At 46.3% G+C, this 18669-nt stretch overlaps 2 protein-coding genes and 1 pseudogene across 2 annotated transcripts in view; 2 read left to right on the top strand and 1 right to left on the bottom strand.

Moving 5' to 3' along the window:
• UBE2L3 (ubiquitin conjugating enzyme E2 L3) overlaps positions 1-6218 on the top strand; it is a 30446-nt gene extending 24228 nt beyond the window's left edge. The window contains exons 3-4 of the mRNA XM_066609933.1: positions 771-957; positions 4030-6218. Of these exons, the coding sequence (XP_066466030.1) occupies positions 771-957; positions 4030-4184 (342 nt within the window). The 3' untranslated portion in view covers positions 4185-6218. The remainder of the gene's footprint in view (positions 1-770; positions 958-4029) is intronic.
• Positions 6219-10275: 4057 nt separating this feature from the next.
• Positions 10276-17936, bottom strand: YDJC (YdjC chitooligosaccharide deacetylase homolog). Its single transcript, XM_066610030.1, has 5 exons — positions 17773-17936; positions 13903-14062; positions 12658-12757; positions 11071-11248; positions 10276-10627 (listed from the first exon to the last, which is right to left on the bottom strand). Exons 1-5 carry the CDS (start codon positions 17934-17936, stop codon positions 10276-10278), a joined length of 954 nt encoding a protein of 317 aa, XP_066466127.1.
• LOC136634984 (5S ribosomal RNA) lies at positions 11591-11710 on the top strand (annotated as a pseudogene).
• Positions 17937-18669: the final 733 nt, after the last annotated feature.

Below are 18669 nucleotides of genomic sequence, written 5' to 3'. Positions count from 1 at the left end.
AGTTACACAGACATCATGGAAGGATCCAGGCGTTCCCTCTTCTCACATTTAAGTGATCTTGATATTGTGGGAGGGAGGGTTTGTTCACAGAACACAAGCCATAGTAAGGCATTTCTTTAAACCCAGGTACTTTGACACCACTAACATGTACAAAAGAATGATGAAAAGCCAATCCATGAGTTGTGTCCTGCACATGGGTAATTGCAGTTCTGTTGCAGGAGAGAGGTTTATTTGAATAAGCTTCCAATATTGGAGCAGAGGTCAGCAACCTTTTCAGCAAAGGGGCCAGACTTTCAACAGTGATGTCATCGCCAAACTTCTGGGTTGCCAAGCTAGGCCACTCTGCCGTTCCTGTCCAGTGCGCAGCAAATTGGGCAGATGCCTTTGCCTCCCAAGCTGTGTTCCATGTGGGCTGCATGACCTTATGTGGAGGGCTGGGTGCGGCTTGCAGGCATCTTAGAGCAGTAGACCCCATCTTAGAGCAGTAGTGCAACATAAATCTCTAGCTTTGGGTAACCAGCTTATCCTGAAAAATATTATCCCACAGGGTTTTGCTCTTAGCAGACTTCTTCCTCATCCATCAAAGATCTTTTCTGTATAATCATATGGATCTGGTGGGATATCAGCAGTGTGCCTATATTCATGGGAAAAAGTTATTGTACAGCAAGAGCTTTATTATCATAGGGATCTTCGCAGTTCTGAAGCATGCATTCCTTGGGGAACCAGTCCAACCTTGGGCCTCCCTTAATGTCTTCCTCTTCTCGTTGCAGGACAATCCTCCATATGACAAGGGTGCGTTCAGAATCGAAATCAACTTTCCAGCAGAGTATCCGTTCAAACCTCCTAAGATTACGTTTAAAACAAAGATCTATCACCCTAACATCGATGAAAAGGGGCAGGTTTGTCTGCCAGTAATTAGTGCTGAAAACTGGAAGCCGGCCACCAAAACTGATCAAGGTAAGGCCCTGGCAGCAGCTGACCACCGTTGCTCCTGCTGAGTTGTGTGTCTCTGCTGAATTAAGTAGAGTTAACTGCCTGTGATTTGTCTTCATGTGCCACAGTTTGAACTGCAGGAGCAGGCCTCAAAGAAACTGAGGGATCCAGTGTTGTTCCCAGTCCCAAGGCATATGGTGTTGACAGGATCTCCCCCCCAAGAACACTTGGCAGAGCTCTGGCAGCTTCCTGCACAGATGACCACTCAAAGACTTTATAGTTACAGATAAGCGACCTGTCTGTTTCCTGGCATCCTGTCTCTTTTTTTGAGGCCCTCAGAGAAGCTTCTGTGGGGGCCCCAGATAGTCTCCGGTCCAGCCCTTCAGCTGAACTGGGCGGAGAACTGCTTGGCCCCAGGGACAGATGCACCATCAGGCTATTACTTGGCCCTTAAAAATTGTGGGCACAATCAGTCTGAAGTTCAATATTTCAAACCCTTTCCAGGCACTGGACCCACTTTTAACTACAGCTTGTGTTGTGAGTGCGTGCTTTTAATTTTTTTCACCATACACCTCTCTCTTCCTGCTTGGGTAACCGGGCGCAAAGGACAACGGCCAGCTTCCTGAGCCTTTTAATATCTGCACAGCAGGTGAAATTTGGATAGATGCAGCTTGTCATTCAGAGCCGAGCCTGGCTGCACATGCTGAGATGACTTTTTTGCTCTGCCCAATTGTTACAGGAGGCCAGTCCTGTAACAACTTGCCTCTGATCACTTTTTCTTATCTTGGTTTTTTTTCTTTTTTCTTTTTTTAAAAAAAGCCCTTGCCCTAAACAAAATGGTAACTCGGCCACTGCTTGGGTGTCCTGTCAGATGAGGGTCAAGGTTGAAGGTGTACACAGGTTCAGCATATGACAGATAGAGGAAGGTACAGTGCAACCCTATACATGTTTATGCAGAAATTAAATCCAAAGGGGTTCAGTGGGTTTTATTTGCAAGTAGACATGCTGAGAAGTGCAGCTTTAATCTCATGACTGTAGCAGAAGCTGTCAGTTCTATGATTTTTATTTATCCTGGTTTCCTTTTCGGTTCCTTTTTTCTTTCCTGTCCCTTTTTTAATTAAGTGTTGGTACAGAGGTGTTGCTGTCCAAGGCCAACTGTGGTATAACCAAGGGTGTGTCACAGTTCAACGCAACAACAGAGTTGCCTACTTTATATGTAGAAGGGCTCAGGTTCAATCCTTGGCTGTAACTACAGGTGGAGCTAGAAAAAAACCCCTTCCTGAAAATCTTGAAGAGCCACTGCCAGTCAGGGTTGACTAGACTGACCTAGTCAGACTCTGTATACAGCAGCATTACTAATCTGCATCTGACATATTTTATGACACTTGCCACCTTTTTTTGTTAATTTTTTTGTTTCCTTTAAGAAGAATGGATAACATCAACACATTAGGGGCTTCTTGCATTCACATTTCTCCACAGGTTAATGAGAAAGAGGTGTTGGCTATCTAGCAACAAACATGCCCTCAGAATTTTCTGCGTGTTCATTATAGCAGCTGGCCATGAAGTCTTGGGGTTTTGCAGCCATAAAAACCACAGACAATGTACTGTACAGCAGGGGTGGGCTTTAGGCGTGTGGGATCTGCTCTGTTTTTTTTCTAAAGCCCTCAAGCCTGCCAACTGGAGCCAAACAGTGGCTTGGAGCAGTCCTTTTACACAAAAACTTTTCCTGGTTTCCCCTAAGATTTAAACCAAGAATTGCTTGATTTTTTTTAGGAGGGGGGATCCTTGTTGCTGTTGCCGGTGGGAGTTTTGTACTGCAAATGGCCCAGAGACTTGCTGGTAGATCCCAGTCTACATTCTGCCCACCCTAGCTATATGTTGCCATTGCTACCAGAGTGGTAACCATATCTGGTCCCCAAGAACAGAAAGATGGGCACCAGAATGGCTCAGATGATTCTACTGGATGATGGTGAAGCTTTTATGAGAAAAGGCTACAGCATTTGGGGCTCTTTAGGAAAAAAAATATGCCTGGTGGGGAGTAGGTCGTGATTTAGTCATACAGAGTTATGTAGGGGTTGGATAGATTGGAATAGAGGGATGTTCTTTTCACTCTCACGCACCAGAACCAGGGGACATCGACTAAAATTGAGTGTGTTTTTATTAGATTTATATTCCCCCTTTTTCCCCGAAGGGCGCCCAAGGCAAGTGTTGGGATAGTTAGAACAGACAAAAGAACATATTTCTTTATCCAGTATGTAATTTGTCTGCAGAACTCCTTGCCATGAGATATGTGGTGATGGCATCTAGCCTAGCCTTCAAAAGAGGGTTGGACAGATTTCAAGAAGAAAAGTCCATCACAGGTTTCAAGCCATGATGGGGTTGTGCAACCTCCTGCTTTTAGGAATAGGCTACCTCAGAATGCCAGGTGCAAGAGAGTGGCAACAGGATACAGGTATCTTGTTGTCCTGTGTGGTCCATGAGGCATCTGGTGGGCCTCTGTGAGCTTCAAGAAGCTGGACTAGATGGGCCTTTTGCCTGATTCAGCAGGGCTGCTCTTCTGACCTGTCAATAGAGTGACACACCAACCCTATTTTCCCTTCTCATTTTTTGTTTTAGTGAAAGATTTATACGTTTATACCTTTTGGACCTGTAGGTAGACTCCCTCTGTTCTGCATCCCAACTCAACTGATGTCCAAATTTGGGGTGATTTAATTTGGAAGCAAGCCCCACTTAGGATAAAAATTTGATAAAATGCTAATGTCCTCCCCAAAAATGCCCATCTTCTTTCCCTTGTCTTATTTTACTCTTGCAACATGTTGATGAGAGGCTCTCATTCCTAGTGGCTCTTCTCAGTCCATGTCCAATGCTACTCCTCAGACATGTCCGAGCCTTGCAGCTCAACCTTTCAACTGTGTGTGAAGTTTTTCCTGTAATGTGGTAGCCTCTCTTGAAGTGGAATCATGGATTTATCCTGGCCTGCTTAAGCCCACCTCCTGTTTGCAGAAACAAAACCTGAGACGCATCGTGATAGATGGAAAAGATTTGTTTCCTTGTGCGTGCCCACACTGATGGCTTTTGTGCTCTTTTTTTTGGCAGTAATCCAGTCCCTCATAGCACTGGTGAACGACCCCCAGCCTGAGCATCCACTTCGGGCTGACCTAGCCGAAGAATACTCTAAGGACCGTAAAAAATTCTGTAAGAACGCTGAAGAGTTTACAAAGAAATATGGTGAAAAGCGACCAGTGGACTAAAAACAAAAATTAAAAAATAAAATAAGAATCTGACAGAGTTGATGTCAGCAAATGTGTGAGAGAAGATCTGGAGCAGTGCATTTCAGACACCCCACAAAGCAGGACTCTATGGAAAATTGACAAGTGCCACCTCTCGGTGTTTAGCTTGTGGCTCTTACTAACTTTCTACAGTTTCTTAATCAAAAGTGGTCTAGGTAACCTGTAAAGAAAGGATTAAAAACCTCAGATGTTCTAGTTCTGCTTTCTTTGTTTAAAATCACTGCTTCAATACACTTTAAAAGATGCTGTTTCTTTCTCTCTTTTTTTTTTCTTGTCAGAATTTATCAAAAGTATCTTAGACCTATAATTGCCCTTAAAAGTTCAAAAAGGTTGTGGCTGTTTCTTATTTTCCTCCTGCAGTTCTTTTTTTTCTGTTTCGTTTAATTTGTCTTCTCCCCTTTTCCTTCTCCCCCCCCCCCTTCATAAACACCATCACACTGATGTCTTAGCAAAATTATATTGTTGTCCTGGCAAAAAAGAAGAAAAAAAGTTGGATGTCTGGCAGTCGCTTCCTTTTTTTCCCTCTTGAAATGTTGCACTGCGCTTTGTGGAACTTGGTCCCAAGTTTCTCTTAACTTCAGTTTGTAAAATAATAAATCCACCACGTGTACTCCGTGAAATAATCAGAACTGAGCCCAGATCATATGTAAATCTGGCTGATGTTACCACAATAATGTTTATTAAATGGGGAACTCCGAGCTTTTGTGTGCATGCGTGAATTACAATATGGCTTATGTCCTGCTTCTGGAAATCTTTTTTTTTTTTGACACAGGATTTTCTGTAGCAAAAGAATAGTGGGGAATGTGATTTTTTTTTTAACTTTTGTTTGTTCACTTTTGTTCTTAATATCTATGCAGTCTATGTAGGAGACATAATTACTCAGAGCAGCATAAAGTATTTCAGATTGGGGACCAAGAGGTACCAGAGCAGGAGATCGCAACCTCCTTGTCCTCCCCCCTTTGGGGAGGGAGGGGAGAGGGTTAGTATATCTGACATGTCAGTTTTGAAGAGACAAAAATAGTTAGTCCTTTGAATCCATGTTTCCATCCAATTACCTCTTTGTTGTGGAGTTAACTTTCCCCAAATAATGGGTTAAGTGATTCTGTTCTTGGAAAACTATGGAATTACCATGAAGCAATAAGAGACCAGTTGTCTTGCTCTTCTGCTCTTCAGAAAGAGTTGTATGAAGTGCAGCCTTCCAGAATTAGATCAAATCATTTCAAGGGACAACCAAGTTTTTTCTTCTTATCCCAGGTTTTTCTGCATAAGTTTAAGATTCAATCTTCCTATTTAGAAACCGAACAGCTGCTTTCAATTTTTACTTCTAATATTTTAAATTTTAGAATCCCTTAAAAAGTGATCTAGTTGTGTGACCAGAACACACCTTCTGAGCAACTGAACTTTTAGCACCTGGTTTAAGCAAGGATTTGGCCCCACCCCAGTGAAATTTTAGTGGGAAATACATATCTCTTTTCCAAGAACTTGCATAAATAAATCCCTCTGCACCCAGGTTGTAAGGAGTCTGGAAATTTAGAGTTTGCCTTTGCAACATTCAGGACTTGTTGTGTGTCAGGGGCACAATAGAGGAACCTTCTGGGTGTTGATGTTTTTTGTATAGACCCTCTCTTGTCTTCCCTACTCCAGCTATGATTTAAAGACCATAAAAGATTTGACAGCCAAGTTCCTATGTTGAGAACTATAAAGCTTTTTTTTTTCCTTATAAGTTGGGGTATGAAGCATCTCTGTTTTAAGTGTTCTTAGACAAATTCTTTGGTAGGAGATTTAAAGTAAAAAACAAAAAAACACACAAAAAACTACCTTTACTTAATGGACACTTGCATTTCCTAAGTGTGTGTGTTCAGGCTTGGTGAGCAGCACTGTCGATTTACCAAAATTTCCACAATTTTTGTGTCTTCATTTGCCGAAAGTTGGTACTGACTTTGTTTAGTTTCACGCTCACGCAGATTCAAAATAAAAAGAAAATGCCAAATTTTTTTTTCTGTCGAACTGAAGTGTATGTAAGTTCTGCCTTGCATCGAAATGAGCTGTGTTCATTTTCACGTTGGTTACAGCTGTTGCCATACTAGCCTCTTGTTCAGTGCACTTCTCTATATACCATTTTATCTGTCGCTCTTGTTACTTTGCTAGTGAGAAATATTATCTCTCTCTTCTCTTTAATTGTCAACCTCTCAGGTCAAGCTGCATATATGTGAACTGGTGCTGTCTGAAAAAGGGAACTGGCGGGTTTTAGCAATTCAGAGAAATGCTGTTTCAGAATTAACACCTATCTCTGCCATGCTGGTGTGCTCTTCTCCCTTGCACCTAAAAAGGAGATGGTAGAAAATTCCCGTTATCCCTCCCCCTCCTGATAACCTGAAACCGCATGCTAGCCAACAGTAGTTTTTGCTTCTAGGAGCTGATTCATGTGTTCTAGAATTTTCTTACATTGATGATGCATGACCCTGTTCCTCCAGCGTGACAGCCATAGTCTCTAGTCCAAAACCTCATGGCATAGCAATAGAGGCTTCCCCAGCGGTGTGCTTGGACTTGGAGGTGAGAGTGGTGAGCTAGTATGCCAGGGTTGCTCTGACCTTTCTCTCCAGTCTCTTCTGCTTTGTACCTTGAATCTAGCAAGCAGTGGAGGCAGGCATGCCCCCCCCGTCAGTCCAGCATCTGAGCTGTTGGCCTTATTGGCTACGCCCCCAAGCAACTGATTAGTGATCACAGTAGCACATTTTCTATAGTCACACAAATTGCTTCAGCTTGAGTGCAGATGTGTCACTGAAGGAACTGGGTCTCTGAGGAACTGGGTCACCCAAAAGCCGGAACACACATTGTGAAGAAAACTCTAGAACCTGAACCTGAAACCTTCTGATCCGGTACCTCTTCCATGAGATATTCACTGATCTTCAGTTAATGCCCCTCAAGTACAAAATCCTGCCGCTCAGGCAGAGGCGAGAGAGGCAGGCATTTTCAAAGGCAGTAAGGGAAGCGGGGCGACAGTGAAACATCCGCAGTAATGAGTGCTGAGGAGAGATAGACTTCTGTGCAGCTGCAACAGGGACCAGTGTTTCCAGCACTGCACCCACACTAACTTTCCCGCTGTTCACACTGCTCTCTACTCTCCAGTTGTGTGATGAAGGGTAGGTCTCGAGAGGTGTAGCTCTGAATATAGAAATAAACGCCTGATCCTCAGGCTTCTTTACTTCGCCACAGCCTGTCCTCAGAGGTCAAATCCATTTGCTTTAGATGGTTTGTTTGCTTCAAGGCATGGAGTGAGGAGCAGAGAAAAGTGGAAGACTTCCAAGGCCAACTTTGTCTAGGAATAGAGTGGCGGGGGGGGGGGGGGAGAGAAACCAAGCCCGCCTTAGTGTGGTGATCTTGTGGCATGCACGAATGTAGAGGTGACAAGGCAATGACGACGCAGCATTCAGGCGTGTTCTCTCTTTTGGTTCTGGCTGGTTCCCTAACCGAAGCTGAATTCTACCCGTGTAGTTTGAGATCCGAGTCTACACCGCCCTACTTGTACTGGTATAGGCTTTCTTGCAATTCCGTTCTGCTACCTGAAATAAAAGTAAATGAATAAAATGCTCTCAAACCTTCCCTTGCCGTTTCCCAAGAATTCTTTTCCAATAGGTGGGGGGTTTGGCAGGCATTTCACTCTGAGTGCAGGGCAAGCCTAAGGCTCAACAGTGTTCAACCTCTGTGGGTGCCATTTTTCTGCGGTAAATATGTTCCCCTTACCTGGTGTACCATCCTCTGCTCCTCTATACTTCCTTATCTACATCAATGACTTCTTTTTCAACTACGCCATGCCACACGGAGCAGCTTCTGCCAAGCTCTGGCAGGAGCCGTTGGACACCCCATCAGAGGCCCTGGTGGTTCTGCCTGGTGTGTGGGCGTTCAAAGTCAATTGCTTAGAACCTAGGATACTGTTGTGAAACATTTCAAGATGGCACCCAGGAGGCTATTGCATGGCTTAATCCAATTTAAGTAGGCGGAAGCATCTGCTTCACACCACAACAACAAAAATTGGGATTTAATTTGAAATATCGACTCCTTGATAGGCTAAGAGGTAGAGCAGTTGCAGAGACTGGTGACAATACAGGTAGTCAAAGCGATTGCTTTACCCAAACTGATGTTTTGTGTTCAGACAGTACCAGTGATGATGCTGAAATTAAAACGGTAGCAAAGACTTGTGTATCGTCCTTGTTCCACCGTAGCCTGCTGCCCTTCTCTTCCCTGTGCTTCCTCCGTTACTCCCCTCTTTCTTTCTGAATGTGAAGGTGGGTGGGGGTGGAGGGGTGCCTCCCTGCCAAGCCCTAAATCGACCACCTTGGCCCCACAGATGAGTCTGGAGACATGGTTGGTTGGCAGCCTTCAGTCTCGAAAGACTATAGTAGAAGCCTACAGCACCTGCTATTCCCAGGCGGTCTCCCATCCAAGTACTAACCAGACCTGACCCTGCTTAGCTTCTTAGATTAGGCATGTGCAGGGGTGCTCCTGGCAAGGTAGTGCCCGATGATGCTTCTCAGTCAGATAAACAGAAGCGCTCGCTGTGCGTGGGGGCGGGTTTGATAGTCATGGATGGTCCTGGCCATGGGCCCAGTCCTCCAGCCAGTTTAAGAGCAGATTAAATGAGCAGCAAGTCCTCCTTATTGCTTGGCATTCACAGGCCCTCAGAGGGGCATAGATCAGTGATTTTCAATCACTAGGCTGTGACACGCTGGTATGCCACAGCAGTTTGGGGGGTCATTTATTAGTAGGGCTACTGGGAGATCTGAGCCCTGCACTGGCAGCACAGTGCGCCTTGTCAAGTGTCCCAAAACTGATGGTGTGGCTTGACAATTTCAGTGCCTAGTCAGTGTGCCATGAGATGAACATGGTTGAAAATGGCTGGCACAGATCCTCAATGCCCATGATGTCATCTCTGGCCCTATATAGTATGGCCTCATACAGTGTTGCAGAGCTCTGTTTTGGACAGTGAGGGGGTGGGGAACAGGGCAGGGGGCAGGCCCTGTTCCTACCACCAAAAATGAAAGAAACTCCTGTCCAGGGAAAAAGGTGTGCACCAGAGGCCAGTTTGCCGAGGATCCCCTAAGCCTAGAGCCTGCCATGTGCATAAGGCAACTTATGGAAATTGTGTCTCTGGAAGGCTGGGTAGACTGGCTACAACTCAGGCTTCCATGCCTGCCTTGCATTCCCCCTTTTGCTCACAACCCGAAGCATGCAAACAAGGAAACATGCACATTCTGACCATTTACGCAGGTTGCAGAATTTGGCTTTTATTGGCATGGTGTTTGGGACGTGGGGGGGGAGCAGCTTCACTTGATTTAGGGCAGAACTTGCAGGATCATAAAGACCCTGTAGAATGGGCCAGGCTGCCAAAAACACAGAATACACGGACTAGAAATTGCTAACCATTGCAGCTGTCTTGCTTTGCACCAGAGGCAAGTCTACAAGGATACGTCCAGGAATAAAAAGCAGGGCTGACCCGTTCAGGAGGCCGACTGAGGTAGACGCCTCTGGCAGCAAAGTAGTGGGGAGGGCTACCCACTTCTGCCTGACCTTCTCCACTGCTTCCCCTCCACCCACTCCGTGAATTTGAAAAGGAAGAGAAGACTGAAGCGACGGAGGAGAGGAAAGCTGGTGCTCACTCCCCTACACTTCCTCTGCAAACCCAGTGAACAGGGAGGACAAGGAAGCAGCTGGAGTGCTGTCCGGTAAAGGGGGAGGGCTTTTGGACACCACCCCAGTTGCCAGGAAGTCTTGGATCAGCTATGAGAGAAGCATGCACAGTCTCCCATACATTCTTTCCTGCTTCTAGAATCTTCTACGCAGTGCAGCTCAAACGCTGCTATTCCCGCAAGCTGGGCTGCAGCTCTTCTTCCTTCTGCAAGAGCTCAGGCTCTTCTCTTCCGACTTCTCTAACTGGAAACTCTGCTGTAATTCTGCCACGTCACGGTTGCCCACATTTGGGGGCGTTAACCGTAACTTAGCATCATGATTAATCCACCAAGTACCCACATATGAAAGTGCCCTCCTCTCACAATCACAGTTCCAAGTTCTTAAACGCACATAGCTGGATGTTCCTAATGTGGTACTGGCTTTGCAGCTCTGGGTTTTTTAACGTCTCCAGTTCGTGCAAGCGTTCCCAGGATTGTGAGAAATCATCGGGTCCCTCGCCGCAGCCTCCAACTGGGGGGACGCTGGGGTACCCTGGATGCGTCATCAACTCAATGGTTACAGTTCTGATGTCTTGACCTGGGGACGAGGCGAAACTAGAAGGGACGGAGGGGGTCTGCTTCTCTAGGGACGCTGTCGCGTTATCAATGGCGCCAAGGATGTTGCCGACAGACATGTTTTTCCCCATGGTGCTCAGACCAATATATATATCTGGCCACCTGTGAAGAGAAGCAGGAGGGGGTTAAAATCACACAGCCGTTAAACCGCAGCTGCTGGAGCCTTTTCGCTGTCATTGCTGCACCAACACGGTCTTGGCCAAACAATTACCAGCCATACAGTTTCGAGATCACTGCAGCACAAATGGATTTATTTTTACCTTTTATACCTGCTTCTCCACAGCCTGAATTAGAAAACAAAAGGAGGAACAGAACAGAGGGGGAAGTGTGGAGGCGTGGAGAACATCGGACTCTCTAACCAAGCACTATATTCTCCTACACACTTCCTCTTCTGCTCCGTTGCCTTCATCAAAACCAGCAAGGAGGAACAGCAGAAGTGGGGGTTACAATAGGGAGTATGTGGCATTTGGTATGGCTTGCAGGAGCTGGGAGGTCTTGGGTTGACCCTGGGCAAGACAAATCACTTCAAAGTAAGGGCGAGTCACCTGATCCCATGCTTCCTGAACACATCCACTGTATCAATCGAATCCTTTTCCACGCCGAGATAGAAGTCCATCAGCGGCGGGTCTATCCAATCACAGCGGGGAAGGTCTGGCTCTATGGGGACACGTGTGTATGTGATCCTGTAATCCTCCATTACCTGTGCAAATACATGCCTGATCTCTGGAAGGGAAATAGGGAGAAAAAAGGCAAAGGGTTATTTCTGGTCAGAAACCAAGATGCAGCTTATTTTCCTATTTGTGGCAAGCGGAAAGTGGAGACCATGTAGCCACAGGCTCTTGCATGAATAACAGATGGGGAACCATTTCTACTGTCCTCCTGGACTTGGTTTAATTAAACTGGACATATAAAGCTTTCCAAAGCCAAATCAGAACATTGATCCAACTCGCTCATTGGTGTCAACATTAACCAGTGTCAGTGTCATTAACAAGTTGTCAACCATCTAACCAGGGTTGATACCAGTGTCAGTGTTCTCCAGGGTTTCTTGGCAGGGCCCTACTTGAAAACTGCAGCAACTGTTACCCTGCACATGCCTAATCTTGTCTGATCTCAGAAGCTAAGCAGGGTCAGGCCTGGTTAGTATTTGGATGGGAGACCGCCTGGGAATACCGGGTGCTGTAGGCTTCTACCATAGTCTTTCGAGACTGAAGGTTGCCAACCATCTCCCTATACTGAACACTATCGCCCGATCTTGTCTGATCTCGGAAGCTAAGCAGGGTCAGGCCTGGTTTGTACTCGGATGGAAGACCGCCTGGGAATACCGGGTGCTGTAGGCTTATACCATAGTCTTTCGAGACTAAAGGTTGCCAACCATTGTTTCAACCAGTACAGCCATGCCTTGTGCTTTTGTCTGCTTAGGGACCAGAGCATGGATAAAAGTCAAAAATGAATGAACATCAAAGCAGAGCCGTATTGAACCAGCGAAAAGTGTACGTAACACATTAACGTACATAAAAAACTACATAACACGTGAATGTGTGTGAAACCTAAATAAAATAAAAATAAACGTATGAACATTGGCGAACATTGTGGAAGGTTGGATGAAATCGGACAAAGGAAGGAAAGCACGCGGACAAAATTTGAAAGATGGTTATAACTGAAAATGGCTGAAAGAGCAAAGCAATGAATGTCAAGTGGATGAAAGTCAAAGTATTGCTGTAAATGTTTTGAGCCAATGCTGCTCATAGCTCCCTGGCAAATTCCTGATTTGCATGTAGAAGGTTCCAGGTGACCCTGGAAACTCCAGGTAGGGTGAGAACGACCACCTGTCTGAAAGCCCGGAGAGCCAATCAGTGACGATTATACTAACCCTTGACTGGTCAAGGGTCTGACTTGAGTAAGGCAGCTTTGAGATATCTCAAGGTTCTGGGCCACATGGAAAATCCATGCTGGGAGTGGGGAGAGGCGCTGAGACGCACCCACACAAACATGCTCCATACCTCCTAAGGCATGCTTGCTTTTGAATCTTTGGTGCCTCTTGTACAAAAGCAAAGCATTGATTCTTTTCCAGCAAGCATCTACACTACCAAGTGTAGGAGGACATTCGGATCACCTAGCGCAGCACACCCTACCTGGGAGAACATGAACATGCTGGTGTCCATCCATGTGATGAGGTGCATGGCCCATTAGTTCAAAGAACAAATCAACCTGAGCTGTTAATTCCTGTTTCACCTAGAAGAAAGAATGAAAGCTGGTATGAACACAGGTAATTCTAGCCCACCACGCTACTCTCCTCCATTCCCTCATCCTTTTCAAATCCAGGAAGCAGGCACTCTACCCAACCACTCTCTTCTCACCTACACATCCTCTCCTGTTCTTTTGCCTCTTCCTTTTTAAAACCAGCAGACACTCTAGCCCCCTATTCTCTTCTTCCTGCTTCCTCGCCTGCTCTGTTACCCTCTACTTTTTTTAAAAATCTGAGAAGGAAGAGGCAGGCAGGTGACACTCCCCCAGTCGCTTCCTGAAGCAACAGGCCCAATGGGCCTCAAGGCTGGCATGACTCTAGAGCAGCCATTTTCAACCACTGCGCCATGGCACATTGGTGTGCCGTGAGTGGTCCACAGGTGTGCCACAGGAATTTGAGGGGAGGTCATTTGTTAGTAGGGCCGATGGGGGATGTGAGCCTCCACTGGCAGCATGGTGTGCCTTCTCAATTGTCAAAAACCTGATGGTGTGCCTTGACAATTTTAATGCCTTGTCAGTGTGCCGTGAAATGAAAAAGGTTGAAGATCACTGCTCTAGTAGAGCAGGGGTGTCCAAAGTTTTTGGCAGGAGGGCCACATCGTCTCTCTGACACTGTGTTGGGGCCAGGGGGGAAAAAGAATTAACTTACATTTAAAATTTGAATAAATTTACATAAGTTTACATAAATGAATATATTAAAGATGAACTTATATGAATGAATGAAGGTCTTGCAATAGCTCAAGGCCTATAAAAGGCCTTGCACAAAGCAAGGCTGGCCTTTCCTTTGCTGCCGCTACTGCATCACAGATGTGAAACAGCAAGCAGTGGAGGGGAGCCCTCATCCCACAGCTCACACAAGAGGTCAAACAGTCGCTCTCACGCTGAGAGCAGTTGCGTTGGGCCAGTGTGGGCTCCAGCAAATCTTTGGAGGGCCAGAGACTCACTGGAGACTGGGGGCTCCCTGAGGGCCACATTAAGAGGCCTCGAGGGCCTCAAGTGGCCCCAGGGCCGGGGTTTGGGCACCCCTGCTCTAGAGAGACCAAACTCATAGCAGGTGGTGATTTAAGTTAATAAACTCCATATGGTAACTCCTACAGACAATGCTGAAAGTTTGCGTGTTTTTTTCCTCCCACCTCGGCCATCTTAAGGACACCTTCTGCTAATGCGGTCCTGATCCCCATTTTTCCATGGAAGAAGCCTTCTTTGTTGAGCAGCGAGGACTTCTCCTTTAACGCTGGGCAAACAGGGGAGCCCTCAGAAAGGTTGGCGTGGAGTCCTATCGGGATGCAGTACCTAGAAAACGAATATATTAAAATGCAGGTTACCTGTAAGAAGCATTGTCATGATACGAGATGGATATCTAGGGAAGATTGTGTCTTTTGCTAGGGAAGTTCCTTGTTGAGCATCCCAACAAGGGGAGCATTCAAACATTCAAAACATGGAGCAGGGTAGAAGAGGGTGGGGAAAAATTTGCTCCTGAGTTACAGGTCGATCAGACAGGGATCTAATGTTACGTGAAAATCCCCTTTTGCCTTTTAGTTGTGATGTTCTCTCTATTATCTGGTTATGTTACTACGGACTAAAATATCGTGCAGGCTAAACTTCTCCCAGCACACAGGCCACATTTCCAGAACTCTGGTCAAGTCACAAGCTCAGGGTTACACAACCACCACCACCACCACCCCCATAGTCACACATTATGGTGTCTTAATGTCACCAGACACAGTCTGGTGTCTTAAATCACTGTTTAAGTGTCTCCTACATTACTGTATTCATTGTATTGTTTTAACCCAATCACCGTTTAAGAACTGTATGCAAACTCGAACTGCCTTCTTGTGTCTTACCCAATCACTGTGTAAGTGTCTCCTAACCCAATCACTGTTTATTGTTTAAGTTCCCCCATCTAGGAAGCCAGCCATAGACCCCATTGAATTTTGCTGATAACTGACATCCTGATCCTCTTTCAATGTTTTACATACTCCAAGCACCCTGCTGTGTGGTAGTAATCAAGCTACCATCCAGCTCAGCACCGTCTCCAAACCCCTTTTTAAGAGAAGGCATCCTCTCACATGCTCTCTCTCTCTCTCCCTCCAAGGACCAACACATTTGTGTCACGTCAGAGGGTCCTCTACACAGGACTCCCCCCCCCCAACTGCTCTACAGGACAGGTAACTATCTTGAGCCTGGAACTCTTTCCCTTCTCCCCCCCTTTTTCTCCCCTTCTCTCCCCATCTTTAGTTAGCAGCTAGGGTTGGCAGATCAGGAACCCCTAAAATCCTTCCCTACATCCTTTCCTTTTTCTAATTTCCTCGGATGCACCAAATACTCTTTACACGCAACCACCATGAAAGCTAGGTACACTAGATTCAAGTACTAGGACCAAGAAACATACACTTATCATTTCTCCATGTGCATTATGTTTACCTTTGTGCTTCTGCAATAAAACTATAATCTTTTATTGAAAGTTTTCTTTCTCTCAGTCTCCTCTTTAAGCAAAAGGGAATTTCTCTGCATTAGTTGGCAACCTTCAGTCTCGAAAGACTATGGTAGAAGCCTACAGCACCTGGTATTCCCAGGCGGTCTCCCATCCAGGTACTAACCAGGCATGACCCTGCTTAGCTTCCGAGATCAGCCTACGATCCTAAGGTTCCATTGAGGGCAGTGCAATAATTCCCCTCAACAAAACAGCCCTTTCGGTAACACTAAAGCCACCCCTAAACCTTCGGCCTGCCCCCTCACTTGCCCTTGTGCCTTGAATTTTATTTTTCTCAAGTTCCCAAGAACCCAGGTTCAAACTGCAACCAGGCTTGTTTGGAACATGAGCCGAACCCTGAGCCAGATGCTGTACTAAACTGTGGGTGTGTGTGTAAAGCCAGGATTGCGTAGTGATTCAGGAGCTGGATTTAGGCCTGATGGACCCAGGTTCAAATCCCCACTCAGCCACAAAGCTTCCTGCGTGACCTTGGACCAGCAGCTATCTCTCAGCCCCACCTACCTCACAGGGTTGTTGTGAGGATAAAAGGAGGGGAGGAACTAGGTACACCAGCCCAAGAGGAAGGGTAGGATAACCATGTGAAAAATAAATAAAGCCAATTTTTAAAAAAATGAATCATTGCTTAAGAAGATATTATGCAACTGGCTCCACCTCCCCAAGGCACCTTTTTGGGGCTCCATGCACCATTTCAAGACCTCATTTGACAATTCAGTTAACATAAGAACATAAGAACAGCCCCACTGGATCAGGCCATAGTCCCATCTAGTCCAGCTTCCTGTATCTCACAGCGGCCCACCAAATGCCCCAGGGAGCACACCAGATAACAAGAGACCTGCATCCTGGTGCCCTCCCTTGCATTCTGATATAACCCATTTCTAAAATCAGGAGGTTGCGCATACACATCATGGCTTGTACCCCATAATGGATTTTTCCTCCAGAAACTTGTCCAATCCCCTTTTAAAGGCGTCCAGACTAGACGCCAGCACCACATCCTGTGGCAAGGAGTTCCACAGACCAACCACACGCTGAGTAAAGAAATATTTTCTTTTGTCTGTTCTAACTCTCCCAACACTCAATTTTAGTGGATGTCCCCTGGTTCTGGTGTTATGTGAGAGTGTAAAGAGCATCTCCCTATCCACTCTGTCCATCCCCTGCATAATTTTGTATGTCTCAATCATGTCCCCCCTCAGGCATCTCTTTTCTAGGCTGAAGAGGCCCAAACGCCACAGCCTTTCCTCAAAAGGAAGGTGCCCCAGCCCTGCAATCATCCTAGTAGCTCTCTTTTGCACCTTTTCCAATTCCACTATGTCTTTTTTGAGATGCAGCGACCAGAACTGGACCAGAACATGCTCAGTTGGCTGAGCATGGGGGCTGCAGGACAAAATGGGGGTGGCCCCATTCCCCATCAACTACCACTTATTTACATCAGTCCATGCTTCTATCTCATGCACGGCAGATGGAGGGGAACTTCAAAACCCTTGCAGAAAACGGTGCCGCTGATCCAATGAGCAATGGGAAGAAGCTCTTCCGTCAGCAGAGATGGTTAAAAGGATTAAAGAGCTGGTAATCAACAGCTATATTTATCATGGCACCAAGCAAAAAGATTGACCCAGATCAGAGCTCTTCTGTAACGCCAAGGAAACAGTCCTACAGATGCTTAGGCAGGCATTGCACCTTCCATCCACAGAGATTACTCACTTGCAAAAGCACCAGCAAAACTGCACCTACTCCCATGCAAGAGGAAAAATAGTGTTAAGATTTCCACTGGGGTAATAAGGTGATCCAACTCTCATTGTGGGCTTCCCTCTTCCCTGAGCAGTGAGGAGTTAGGCAGGCAGCATTACTAGACTTGGGTTGCAATCCTATGCTCATTTTCCTGGGAGTAAGTCCTATTGGCTGGATGGGCCTTACTTCTGAGTAGTCATGGCTCGGCCCACACTGTTGGTGGCCTCTGGATGAACACAGGCGAATTGAGACGTCTCTGCCATTTTGCAAATACAGTCAGCCCTTGGTATCCATGGAGGTTCGGTTTTGCTCCCCCTCCCCGGATAACGGGGTCTGCTTTTAAGTGTGTTTTTAAAAGTCAAAATAAGTCAGAAAATAGCCTTTCCTACAGTAGCACTACAAAACTTCAACATTTGCAGGGCATGTGCTCAGTGGTGCTCAGGAAGCCGCTTCTGGTTTGCACAACCCCCTCCCTTGGCCCTGTTATGACCCGAAAGTGGCTTCTAGAGTGTCTTTGAGTGCCCTGCAAGTGAAATCCACGGACGCCGGACTCGCAGATAAGGCAGGTCCACTGTATGGAAGTAGAACAGAAATGGAGGCCCACTTGTGGAAAAGCTCTTTGGAAGTCCCCCAAGACCACACTCCCTGCTCCATTTCAGTGTGCAACACACTCCAGTAGGCAACAGGGTGGCAGCAGGGGATGGAGTGTGTGGCTACAGCAGGGGTAGCCAAGGACCCCTCCAGGGTCTTCTTCCTTGTAATACCAAGGAAATGGCCTTCTTACCTCTTTGCCAGCTCTACGGCGTTTGACACAGCGCTGCCATTGACCAGGAGAGAAACATTGGATATGGCGCCAGCAAGGAAACACTCCACAATGCCTTGGTTTCTTCTTGGACAGTAGCCAAAGTCATCTCCAGTTACGATAAGCTTCAGCACGGCTCTGGGCATCGTTAGGAGTCAACCCTAGAAGCAAAGGAGAACCCACAAGCTGGTCGGTCCTCATGTTCAGAGGGTTCCGGGAAGTGACAGATCAAAGCATGGATTCAGCGCTGGATAAAGCTGTTGCAATGGCAGCTTCCCCGCGCGATAACAGCCATATTGGATATCGGTTCTATGCGTCCCATAATTGCTCGTCTCACCTATGCTGCTTGTGACCTGTTCTCCCTGGCGGAATTCAGGGCGAGTTTACTCTGCTATTAAGGGAAAGAAGGTGTGACCCACACACAAAGTTGCTCGACAGGATTAACCAAAGGTGTTTTTTAACCTAAGATTAAAAGGTCAACAGGTTTAACATCTTCTGCAAACGGGGAACTGGGTAGAAGTTTCTGATGGTCAGTGCTGTTGCCGGGGTGGAAACTGGCATTAAATGTGTGTCAGCCTCCTTGTGCATTTTTTCCCCAGCTCTGCAAACCTATCCCCCCCTCCCACAGCCCTTTCCTCACATGCAAGATGTCTCATTCATACTGTATTCGGTATCTGGTTTCCTGCTGCCTCTCCCATCAGGAGACTGATTATGGTTTAACCCATTTCTGCCCAGCCCACGGGTGTACACATTCGATCCCTGTTGCGTATATGCAACATTGAGCAGAAATGGCTTCAATTCGCATTTAGCAACAGAGACCATCCAAATGCAGATAGGGATGAGATGCTCAGAAACCACATACCAGAGAAAGCATGACTG

This window comes from Tiliqua scincoides, chromosome 14, assembly GCF_035046505.1.
Source record: "Tiliqua scincoides isolate rTilSci1 chromosome 14, rTilSci1.hap2, whole genome shotgun sequence".
Taxonomy (NCBI): domain Eukaryota; kingdom Metazoa; phylum Chordata; class Lepidosauria; order Squamata; family Scincidae; genus Tiliqua; species Tiliqua scincoides.
Note: the sequence above shows the minus strand (reverse complement) of the source record. Positions and strands in the feature narration are given on the sequence as shown.